Genomic DNA, 13,477 nt, shown 5'->3' on the forward strand with positions numbered 1-13,477 from the left:
TTAGTGTCAGAGGTCTGGAGAGTTTTCCAGAGCAGTATTTCAATAGTCCAACGAGGAAAGGCGCCATATTGGATGTGGTATTGGGGAATGAGCCAGGCCAGGTGGTAGAAGTCGTGTTGGGGGATTTCCTTGGGTACAGTGACCACAATTCCATAACTCTTACAATACGCATAGACAAAGGTGATTGTGGTCTAAAGGGAAGAGTACTAAACTGGGCCAAAGCCAATGAATCAAAATTAGGCAGAAGCTAGGAAATGTGGATTGGGTCAGCTATTTGAAAGGAAGTCCACATTTGATATGTGGGAGACTTTCAAAGATAAGCTAAAGATAGTGCAGATTAGGCATGTCACCTTGAAACCAAAGGATAGGAAAAACAAGATTCATGAACCGTGGATGACAGGAGAAATAATACGACTAGTCAAGAAGAAAAGGGAAGCATACATAAGGTCCAAGCAGCTAAGAACAAAACAGGCCATGGAGGAATATTTGGAGAATAGGATCAGTCTTAAACGAGGAATCGTGAAGGCAAAAACGGGACATGAAATAACTTTAGCAAGCAGAATTCAGGTGAATCCCAAAGACTTTTATTCTTATATAAGAAGCAAGCGGGTAACTAGAGAATGGACTGGTCCACTAAAGGATAAGGAAAGAAGGCTATATGTCGAACCTGAGAAAATGGGTGAGACTTTGAATGATTACTTTGTATCAGTGTTCACTGAGGAGAGGGACATGATGAATTTTGAAATTAGAGATAGAAGTTTGGTTACTCCGGATCACGTTGACATAAGTAGCGAATATATGTTAAGGAAGACAAATCCCCACGACCTGATGGGATATCTGCCAAGTTGCCGAGGCAGGCGATAGAGGAAATAATTGGGACCATGACAGATATCTTTGTAGCATCCTTAAACACAGGTGAGGTTCCAGAGGACTGGAGGGTTAATTATTTTGTCCCCTGTACAAGAAAGGTAGTATGGAAATTCTGTGCAACTACGGACCAGTGAGCCTGATGGCAATGGTGGGAAAGTTGCTGTGGAAGGTACTGAGGGATGACATCGATTTATATTTGGAAAAGAATGGGCTTATCAGTGATAGGCAACATGATTTTGTGCGGGAGAGACCACGTCTTACCAACTTAATAGAGTTCTTTGAGGAAGCGACCAAGCTGATAGATGGAGGAAGGACAGGAGATGTCATAGACATGGATTTTAGTCCGGCGTTTGATAAGGTTTCCCATGGTAAACAAATGGAGAACGTGCTGTCACATATTCTGCAGGGTGTTCTAGTTAGGTGGTTAAGAACTGGTTGTGCAACAGGAGACAGAGAGTAGTCGCTGAAGGGAGTTGCACAAAATGGAGAAAGGTGACCGGTTGTGTTCCACAGTGGTCAGTGCTGGGGCCACTGTTGTTTGTAACATACATAAACGACCTGGAAGAGAAGCACTGTTGGTATGATCAGCAAGTTTGCAGATGACAGGATGACTGGTGGAGTAGCAGAAATCACAGAAGACTGTCATAGAGTCATAGAGATGTACAGCACGGAAACAGACCCTTCAGTCCAACCCATCCATGCCGACCAGATACCCCAACCGAACCTAGTCCCACCAGCCAGCCCCCGGCCCATATCCCTCCACACCCTTCCTGTTCATATACCCATCCAAATGCCTCTTAAATGTTGCAATTGTACCGGCCTCCACCAATTCCTCTGGCAGCTCATTCCATACATGCACACCCCTCTGCGTGAAAAAGTTGCCCTTTAGGTCTCCTTATATCTTTCCCCTCTCACCCTAAACCTATGTGCTCTAGTTCTGCACTCCCCGACCCCAGGGAAAAGACTTTGTCTATTTATCCTATCCATGCCCCTCATAATTTTATAAACCTCTATAAGGTCACCCCTCAGCCTCCGACGCTCCAGGGAAAACACCCCCAGCCTGTTCAGCCTCTCCCTGTAGCTCAAATCCTCCAACCCTGGCAACATCCTTGTCAATCTTTTCTGAACCCTTTCAAGTTTCACAATATCTTTTTGATAGGAAGGAGACCAGAATTGCACGCAATATTCCAACAGTGGCCTAACCAATATCCTGTCCAGCCGCAGCATGACATCCCAACTGCTGTACTCAATACTCTGACCAATAAAGGAAAGCATACCAAATGCCTTCTTCACTATCCTATCCACCTACGACTCCACTTTCTAGGAGATTTGAACCAACACAACAAGGTCTCTGTTCAGCAACACTCCCTACCATTAAGTGTATAAGTCCTGCTAAGATTTGCTTTCCCAAAATGCAGCACCTCGCATTTATCTAAATTAAACTCCATCTGCCACTTTTCAGTCCATTGGCCCATCTGGTCCAGATCCTGTTGTAATCTGAGGTAACCCTCTTCGCTGTCCACTACACCTGCAATTTTGGTGTCATCCGCAAACTTACTAACTGTACCTCTTATGCTCACATCCAAATCATTTATGTAAATGACAAAAAGTAGAGGATCCAGCACCGATCCTTGTTGCACTCCACTGGTCACAGGCCTCCAGTCTGAAAAACAACCCTCCTACACCACCCTCTGTCTTCTATCTTTAAGCCAGTTCTGTACGCAAGTGGCTAGTTCTCCCTGTATTCCATGAGATCTAACCTTGCTAATCAGTCTCATGGGGAACCTTGTCGAACGCCTTATTCCAGTCCACATAGATCACATCTACTGCTCTGCCCTCATCAATCCTCTTTGTTACTTCTTCAAAAAAACTCAATCAACTGTCAACGAATACAGGAGAATTTAGATATTCTGGAGAGTTGGGCGGAGAAGTGGCAGATTGAATTCAATCCAGGCAAATGTGAGGTGATGCATTTTGGTAAGTAATTCTCGAGTGAATTATACAGTGAACGGAAGAGCATTGGGAAACGTTGATGACCAGAGAGATCTGGGAGTTCAGGTCCTTTGTACCTTGAAGGTTGCCGCACAGGTGGATAAAATGGTCGAGAGGGCATATTATATGCTTGCCTTCATCGGACAGGGTATTGAGTGTAAGAACTGGCACGTCATGTTAAAATTGTACAAAGCATTGGTTTGGCCGCATTTAGAATACTGTGCAACAGTGCTGGTCACCACATTACCAAATGGATGCGGACATTTTGGAGAGGGTGCAGAGAAGGTTTACGAGGATGTTGCTTGGTATGAAAGGTGCGAGCTATGAAGAGAGGTTGAGAAGGTTTGGATTGTTTTCATCAGAAAAAAAAGGAGATTGAGGGGGGACATGCTTGAGGTCTACAAAATCATGAAGGGTATCGACAGGGTAGATAGAGATAAGCTTTTTTCACACAGTGAAGGGTTCAACAACGACAGGTCGCACTTTCAAGGTGAAAAGTGAAAAGTTTAAGGGGGATACACGTGGCAAGTACTTTACACAAAGGATGGTAGGTGCATGGAACACGTTGCCAGCAGTGCTCGGAGAAACAGGCACTGTAGATTCATTTAAGATATTTCTGGACAAAAACATGAGTAGGTGGGGAGCAGAGGGATACAGATGCTTAGGATTTGGGCGACAGGTTTAGACAATGGATTTGGATCGGATCAGGCTTGTAGGGCCAAAGGACCTGGTCCTAGGCTGTAAATCTTCTTTGCTCTTCCATGTTGTTTCTATGCCAGTACTTGTTTTAAGTCACATTATCTTGACAACTTAAGGTTTTCAAAAAAAGTGACATCAGAGCGCAAACAATGCATTGAAGTTGTGAGGCTAGAGTCTGTCTGTATCCCAATCGTGAGTCAGACTGATTCTATTTCCAAAGTGGAATTTTAAAAAAATACATGGAATGATTTCCTGCATTGACTGCCTGCAGATTGTGTATTTTTGAGCAAAATAGAATGTTCCTGCAAACATAATTCTGCAAATCCAAATGCAGTCTGATTGACTTATATATGTGTCGTGGGGCTGCGAGAGAGAATGCATGTGCATGTGAGTATATGTATGTTAGTGTGAGTACACGTGAGACTGTGTGTATTATCGTGTGTACAAGCTTGGTAAACTGTGGGAGTGTGATAGAGTATAAGCTTGTGAGCGGGTGTATACGTGGGTTTGAGTATGGGGACTGTATGTCTGTGTGTGTATGAGACAGAGAATGTGCGTGAGTGCATGAAAATGTAAGATGGTGTGTGTGTGTCCATGAGAGAGAGAGTGTATAATGTAGTGCGGTCACCTCTAGTGTGACATGAACCCAAGTTACCAGTTGAAGCCATCCTGATGGGTCACAAACTTAGCTATCAGCCTCTGCGCAGCCACTTTGCGTTGTTGCATTTAATCGTAGCTACTATCAACTTTTCCAAAGAGAGTTTATGTTTACACAGTGTTCTTGGCCCTGTACTGGAAAGCAAGACATGTAAGGCTTTCAGTTGTAACAGAAGTCAATGATTTGAAAATCCACATAGAATTTTTCATTTACTGTCCTCTTAAACTAAAGTTAACAGGAAGCATTTATTTCTCCATTTCAGCCATGGGAGTTGAGAGAGCGGAAGCCAGGGGGCAGCTGGGAAGTGAAATTTAAATATTAAATGCTTACCTCATGAATCAACTGAGCGAAGGCTGAACAGGAGTGGAAGCGTACATGGCGACTGCTAGGTACATGAACTAATATATTCGGGCAGTGATTAAACCTGAAACACTACACGTGTAACGTTATGTATCCGTCTTCCTCTTCCTATCTAATAAAAGACTCAATATGGAGCGTTAATCAGGTAAGGATTTTAAAAAATCTTTTAGGCAATTTAGATCGGAGGGCGTGTGTGTATCTGCACACACACACCACACACACACACACGGAGACGCACATAGACGCACACAGTCATACATACATGGTCATGCATGCACACGGTCACACATACCCATACACATATGCACACAGGAACACACAGACACAAACAGAAATACACAGAGACATACACACACGCGTCTACAGACACACAGCGGAACAAAGTAAGAGAAAATACATGCACACAGATACATTTATGTACACACACTCAGAAAGAAACATACACAGAATCAAACATACACACATCCACACTGCCACATGCAAGGTCACACATACGAATTTACTCTTGCACACGGCCTCTCACAAACAGACAAGGTCACACAAACTCAAACAGTCTCACAGACACACATTAAGTCATACACACACACGCAGTCACACACACATACGTTCACACACAGACACCTTCACACACAAGCAGTCACATACACACACAGACATGCGCACACATAGTCACTCACATCCACACATTCACACTCACATCCATGCAGTCACACTGTCGCACACATGGTCAGAATCACACAGACATGTGGTCACTAACGCTTGTGGTCTCACACACTTGTATGGCCCCATACACGCATACACGGTCTCTAACATGCAGGATCATACACACAGAAAAGCACAGTCACTCACAGACACACGGTCCCATGCGCACAGTCAGTCACACATGCACACAAACACACACACACGCACACATATGAGCAGTCACACGCACTGGCATGGTCTCACACGCACATACACACACACACAGCAATTCACACACACGGTGACATCATCACACACAGATATGATCACACAAACACTGGTGGTCACCCACACATGCAATCTCACATCCACACACGCAGTCACACACATGCATCAACATACGCATGGTCACACACACACATGCATGCAGTCTCGCGTGCATATGGTATGTCACAGACGTGGTCAATCACACACACAATCACATACAAATTCAGTCACTCACCCCAACACTCATGGTCTCTCTCTCACACACACACAAACACACACAGACATGCACAGACTCACACACAAATGTGGTCTCCCACACACAAATTCAGTGACACACACACGCTATCACATGCAAACACATGGTTATCCACAAGCGCAGTCACTCAAACGCTCATGGTTTCTCACAAACACACACACACGCACGTTCACACACATACACATGGTCACACAGTGGCCTGCACATGCACAGTCACACAAATGCATGGTCTCTCTCACACACACACGATCGATTATACATGGTCTAACACACACAATTGATCTCACACACACGTGTTCTCTCACACACTTGAGAACCCACACACGTGTGGTCCCACACGCAGTCACTCACACATCTGTGATCACATACAGTAACTTACACAAGCACAATCTCACACACACACACACACACACACACACAGGAAATCTCATACAAACATACAGTGACATGCACGTGGTCATATCCGCTCCAACAATCATTCGCAATCACAATCACACACAAGTAGTTGCATGCATGTGATCTCTCACACAACACATAATCACATAGTCATCCACATAGTTACTGTCTCACACACAGACACGCTCACACAAACACACATACACATTCACACACACATGCACACGAGCACACAGTCTTACAGCAACATGCAGTCACAGATACAGACACGATGTCACATACATAGTCACTCACACACGCACACGGTCACACAGTCACACATACATGTGGTCACTCGCACATATATGGTCACTCACATACAGTCACACACATGCGATCAGGCATACACACAGTCACTCACACGCAGTCATTGTCAGAGACACGCACGAGCATTCAGATGCACAGACAGAGCAGTCACACATAATTGAGATTGCACAGTCACACAAATGGACACTCACAACTGCGTGCGATCTTTTCTCACACACGCATACACACAGACACACATATGTGCGCATATGCGCACACCCACCCACACACACACGCACACACACACATATGGTCACTCATGCACAGACACATTCGCTCTGCACACCCACACACGATCACACAGTCACACACATATGCGCTCACTCACACGTGTGGTCTCATAAACACATGCAGTCTCACACTTTTGAGCTTACACATGTGCATGCAGGATCACACACTCACAGTCACACATGTATACACACACAGCCACTCATACAAACACATATATGATCCCAAACACATGGACACACACATGCATGTACACATTGTCTCCTGAATGTACGTGGTCACACTGTGACACACACAAACATGGTCAAATATTCAACATAACTTTAGTAAAGACAAATTAAATATATCCATTTTTTTATCTCTGCCATATCCTTGTGTTCTATGAGCATGTTACAGTGCTCTCTCCTTATGGACCTCATTTTATTCTTCTCTTTTGATCATGATTATTGTCTTAATATATAATTAAAGGTGAAAGTTAATATCTCATCATTTCCTGAAGGATTTATTCTAAAATCAGTAATGGATCCGGATGGCCAATGGCAATAAGAGTGAGGTCAGTGAAGCATCTAGATTAGAGTGGTGCTGGAAAAGCACAGCAGGTCAGGCAGCATCCGAGGAGTAGGAAAATCGACGCTTTGGGCAAAAGTCCTTCATCTTGCTCCTCGGATGCTGCCCGACCTGCTGTGCTTTTCCAGCACCACTCTAACCGAGACACTGATTTCCAGCATCTGCAGTACTGACTTTTGTCCAGTGAAGCATCGAGTTGGAGTGTGACAATAGGAGTGAGGTGAGTGATTTGCTTGGATGGAGAATGATAGCAAGACTGAGATCAGTGATGAATCTGGGTGGGCAGTGAAAATCAGAGTGATATCAGTGTTGTATCTGAACAAAGAGTGACAGGGAAAGAGAAGTCTGGAATGTATTTGGATGTGCAGTGAAGTCAGTCATGTCTACAATGCTGGAAGTCCATCTTGTTCACTGAGTCCCGTGCTCTCAGAAAAGGCAGTATATTCGCCTCACTTGTTTTTTCATGTGATTCCAGATCCTAGCAATGGGGGATGAGGAAGAATTGTTGACCTCAGCAGCAATGCATTCATTCACTAAGGTGGACGAGGTGGTTTTCGACTGGAGTGGGCAAAGTTCAAAATCATACAACACCAGGTGATATTCAATGGGTTTACTTGGAAGCACTAGCTTTCAGAGCACTGCTCCGTTATCAAGTAGTTGATGAAAGAGCAGCACTCTGAAAGGTAATGCTTCCGAATAAACCTGTTGGACTATTAGATGTTGCATGATTATTAACCGCATTCAGTGTGTGAAATGAATCATATTTTAATCAACCAGTGAAATGTTCTCGTTTATAGGGAGCAGCCCCTACCATAGAGTGCAGAAGAACAGCTCTGAGACATATATTCACGCTTGGAATAAGCTGTTTCGCTGCAGAATCGATTGAAATAATTCATAATCTTGGGATGGAGCTCTTGATATTTGAGTGGGCAGCGTTATTGCTGGCAGATTCCAGATTCTATTTTAGTTATTTCATGACAATGTTCGAAGCAGCATCACGTCTTCATAATTGGGATTAAACTCATCATTGCAATTAGTTTGTTCACTGACTGAAATGTGAAAAACAGCATCAAAACTGAGCAATGCTCTCACCTCGTTCTCCCCAAGGAGCTTCGACTCAATATAAGGCAGCGTCCCTGGGACTGTATCAGCTCAGGATTTTCAAAACGGAGCTTGTCAGCTGCCTGAAGGGACAAATCACCTCGCAGAGAAATGAATCTAACGATTGAACTTTTGGAAATAGTGTTTTACACCATCCTTGCATTTATCGGGATCCCTGGTATGGCATTATGATAAGTGAACTTGTATTAATCTGCTGCTGATACGCTCTTTGCTGTCGTGTCACAAGCTCACTAGCTGGTCAGCATTATTCAGAATCTGGATAATTCACCAGCAATTCACTGAGCAGCATTCTTGGTACAATTCTCTGCTGATAGAGACTCCCAACTTCACTGCTGCTGCTGCTGCATGTTCTGATCTCAGTGTTCTGCCATCTGTTCTGGTTTCATGCGGTTTGAAGGTATGAGGAGTGATCATTCAAATTACTTCTGCAGAAGGGTCTCTGGAAATGTTACATTAAACTCTGCTTTCTCTCCACCGATGTTCCTGACATGCTGAGTAATTTCTGCTTTTGTTATTCAGATGAGGACTTTGGGGAATCTAGAGTGAGGAAGCACAGTCTGAGAATTAGGGCCAGAGTGTTCAGGAGAGATGTTTGTCAGCACTATGACGCACAAAGGTCGGGAAAGTTTGAAACTCTGTTCCAGAAACCGCAATGGAGATCCTGAATTTTAAATCAAAGACAGATTAGTTTTGTTATAACAAAGGAGTTGAAGTATATGCCGCATGAAAAACTAAACAGAAGTTGCTGGAAAAGCTCAGCAGGTCTGGCAGCATCTGTGAAGAGAAATTAAAGTTAACGTTTCAGGTCTGGGGACTCTTCCTCAGAATGAACCTGAAATGTTAATTTTGAGCAACTTCGGTTTGAAGCGTCTGAGTATTGTGAATATGCAGTCTGTTTTGATTCGTAAAGCCTCATCTAATTACCCTCCCTTCTGGAAATTCTCTTCTCCTCAGCCCGTCTGGTCAGGAGATTCAAATCTTGACAGAATGTCCTCCTAATCTCTGTTCCTCGAGACATTTTTCATGTGCAGATGTGTGGAATTCCAGTCTAAACATCACAGTCTGACACTTTTACGTTGTCACTAAAGGAGCTCTGTATGCTCTGATATGCTGCACTTGCACAAGACACTTGGAGCAATCTTGACTGATCATTGGTTTCCCCTTCTGTTGAGGCTCTGATCAGGATTTGGTCCAATGCTACGAGCCGGGGATGACCTGATCTAAGGGGAAAAGGAGAGTATGGTTTATCGACAGTCTAATCGCCAGTGCTATGATTTATTTGGGAACCGGGTTTTTTCATCAGGTTCTGTTTTGGCCAAAATTGGAGCTGAGACCTTTAAGAATCTGTTACAGATATTCACACAGTTATTTTACAAGTGAACATAATCAAAACCTTCCTTCTGCTTTCTACGGAGGGCTGGTGAGTTCAGTCTTTGTCCACACTCCACAATCTTTAGAGTCATTTGGCACTCAGGTGTGTCTCAGACTCTTAAAATTGCACACTCAGTCTAGAGATTGTGGAGTTTGGACGAAGACTGAACTCATGGCCCCTCACTCAATGAATTTCACTCAATCCCTCCAACTTCCACTCACAGGGTGCGCTGATTTTTGTGGTAAAATCTTATTGTTACTGTCTGGAAAAGGCAGGGGGTTTCTGATCAGTAATTCACCACGTCATTTGGTATTTGTCTTCCACAGTTAATTTGCTGGCAATTGTCATCTTTTCCCGGGGAAAGTGTGATGTTTCCCCTTGCACAACTCGCTATCTGGTGGTCATGGCAGCTGCCGATCTGATGGTCATTATCACTGATATTCTGCTGACGAGTTTTCGCTTTTATTATTATCCTCGGTCTTTCCTGTCCATCACTCCTGTTTGCAGTGTTATTGGGGCCCTGATACGTGCAGCAAGAGACTGTTCTGTCTGGTTCACGGTCACTTTCTCCTTTGACCGATTTGTGACGATTTGTTGTCAGAAGCTGAGAACAAAATATTGCACTGAGAAAACGGCTACTGTGGTCTTAGCAACAACCTGCATCCTGCTCTGTCTGAAAAACACCCCTTTCTACTTTGAATATGAACCTATGATGATAATCAACAATGTGCCATTCTACTGTTATACAAAATCAAGCTACTTCACTGAGACTTGGTGGGTGGCATTAGATTGGCTTGATATGGTTTTAACCCCTTTACTGCCATTTGCTTTGATTCTTTTGTTCAATGCTCTGACAGTCAGACATATTTTAGTGACCAGTCAAGTCCGGAAGAGGCTGAAGGGTGAGAGTATAGGTGAGAATCACAGAGACCCAGAGATGGAGAGCAGAAAGAAGTCTGTAATTTTGCTCTTCACCATTTCTGGAAGCTTCATCCTCCTATGGTTAATCGTTGTCATAGATTTCTTATATTATGCCATCCAAAAAATCCACCCTGATGATTACGCACCTTTTCTGTACCACTTCAGTATTGTTGGTTTTATGCTGCAGAACCTAAGTTGTTGCACAAACACGTTCATTTATGCAGCAACATTGTCTAGATTTAGAGCGGAGATACGTAATGCAGTAAAGTACCTGTTTGAAAAACTTCCTTGCGCTTTCAATAAATAAAAGTCATTCGTGAAGATCACAGTAGATATCTAAGGTTTCCACACGATGCATATCATTTTTAATTCTCACTTGCGGGATGTGTGCGTCACCGGTTCGCTCAAAATTCAATACCCATGCCTACAAAATGCCACTATGAAGGAGTTGTCAGCTGTCGTCTTGAACTGCTGCAATCCGTGTGCTGTAAATAGATTCTCCTCGCCCTGCGGGAGGGAATTTTTGAATCTTGACCCAACGACAGTGAAGGAACGGCAGCATGGTGAAAGATTTGCAGGGGAAGTTGCAGGCAGTGATGTTCCCTTGTATCTGTTGCCCTTGTCCTTCTAGATCGAATTGGTGTGGGCTCACAAGGTAATGCCTGAGGGTCTTTGGTGACGTTTTACAGTATTCCACGAAGATGGTATATTCTGCTGTTACAGAGCATCCTTGGAAGAGGGACGGGATGTTAGTGGCTGTGGTATCAATGAAGAGGGGTCTGCTTTGTCCTGGATGGTGCCGAGCTTCTTGAGTGTTATTGGATTTGACCCAACAAGGGAAAATGGGGGATATTCTATCACACTCCTCACATAGAGTACTCAGGCCCAGTGCAGGGTCAGTGTTGAACTGGGGACCTGCGAATTCCTCATTGTAGCACAATCCAAAGGAATTGTCTGGGGAAGTGGAATTTCCTCCTGGGTGACGGCTGTCAGCCTGGAACCCTCTGTAAGTCTCCAACAAATCAAATGCTTTGGTGGGTTTTGATGAAATTAAATAGAAACGTTCGTCAGAAAATGTTTGACGATTAAATACCTGGTCTCACTGCTCAGTAACAATTCAACAGAGTGTAGACTTATGTCACAAACAGCTACTATGAGCATCTTCGACGTGAAAAATTGCATCATGTGATTACAAGACCAATCTTAACAAATGGCTGGGCTTGCTATTTGTCAGCATCAATCTTCCCAATGCCAATGGGCTGCTACTCTAATGCATGCTCATCAGGCATTTCCTGTCAATGTGTGCAGATTCCTAATGATGCAACCAACCTCTCATGTTTTGAAAATGATACAAGACTACCTTCTGATGGCCTCCCCTCGCTAGTGCAGTTGGGAGTGGTGCAAGGTGAAAATCCTCATGGATTCAGTCAGTGACGCTGAGAGGGAGTTCACCATCTCACTGCACCATCCAAACTGACAGCATCATCCACAAACAAGTGTACACACACACACACACACACACACACACACACACACACACACACACACACACACACACACACACACACACACACACACACACACACACACACAGATAGGTCTCCCTCTGATGTGGACTGAAACGTTACTCACAAACTCTTAGATATTCATAGCTAACTCTGTTCCCGTCAACACCTTCATGTTGAAATGTTGTACTATCCAGCCAGAAATTGTCACAAATCTGGAAGTTTTGTCTTCACTGGATTTACGACGTCTTCCATCAGCATTGCACAGAGTGGTAGAGTTTTACACCACGGCAGCAGACCCTTCGCACCAACTTATCCATGCTGAGCAGATATCTTAATTTAATCTAGTCTCATTTGCCAGAATATGGCAAATATCCCTCTAAACCCTTCCTATTCATATACCCATCCAGATTTAAATGTTGCAATTGTACCAGACTCCACCACTCCCTCTGGCAACTTATTCCACACACGTATCACCCATTGGGTGAAAAAGTTTAAATCTTTCCGCTGTCACCTTAACCCGAAGACCTCTAATTTTGGACTGCCAAAACCTAAAGCAAAGACGTTATCTGTTCATCCTAAACATGCATCTCTTGATTTTTATAAACTTCTATAAGGTCACCCCTCTCCTCCAATGCTCCAGGAAAAACAGACCCAACCTATTGAGACTTTCCAGTAAATATAGTTTATACTCGGTAATGATATCGCTGGATGACAGGTGGGAGTGATGTTTACTGTAGTTGAATACCCAGTAAAAAATCAAATAACTAATGCACTATATGAACTAATCTAAATGCATTGCATTGGTCCATATCTCAGCTGCACCTTGAATCATGAGTGTTTGATAATCAGTAGAGATAGTTTAAACCCAACATTGGCGCCGTTTATTTGCAGTAACAAACGCAGATATTCCTTTCGTGTTTAATTTTTTAAGGACGCCCCAGCCTCTCATCCATATTCAATCAAAAGGAATAAGACAACAGTAGCCTGATAAATGAAGACTTCTGACTACGTAAACCGAGACAGATTGCTCTTTCTATAATATATACAATGCCAAGTTGATCCATCTAGTTTAGGAACTAACGCTGATGGCAACGCCCAGCTAAACTGTCTTTGAGTCAGCATTGCTCTCTTGACCTGTTCTATCTGCTCCAATCTCCCCAGCAATCTCTCACAATTACCCCGCACCTGCATCCACCAATCTTACCACCGACCCTATCCCTAGCCCCGCCTCCTCC

The 13,477-nt window shown here is 43.7% G+C and overlaps 1 protein-coding gene across 1 annotated transcript; it reads left to right on the forward strand.

Moving 5' to 3' along the window:
* Nucleotides 1-8,531: 8,531 nt before the first annotated feature.
* LOC148146544 (putative G protein-coupled receptor 139) lies at nt 8,532-11,041 on the forward strand. The gene is made up of 2 exons (XM_087998644.1): nt 8,532-8,598; nt 10,140-11,041. The coding sequence occupies exons 1-2, from the start codon at nt 8,532-8,534 to the stop codon at nt 11,039-11,041; spliced, it is 969 nt and encodes a 322-aa protein (XP_087854770.1).
* The last annotated feature ends 2,436 nt before the right edge of the window (nt 11,042-13,477 follow it).

The sequence above is a fragment of the Chiloscyllium plagiosum genome, unplaced genomic scaffold (assembly GCF_037043375.1).
Source record: "Chiloscyllium plagiosum isolate Xiang-an unplaced genomic scaffold, Cpla_swu_hap1 HiC_scaffold_21, whole genome shotgun sequence".
NCBI lineage: Eukaryota > Metazoa > Chordata > Chondrichthyes > Orectolobiformes > Hemiscylliidae > Chiloscyllium > Chiloscyllium plagiosum.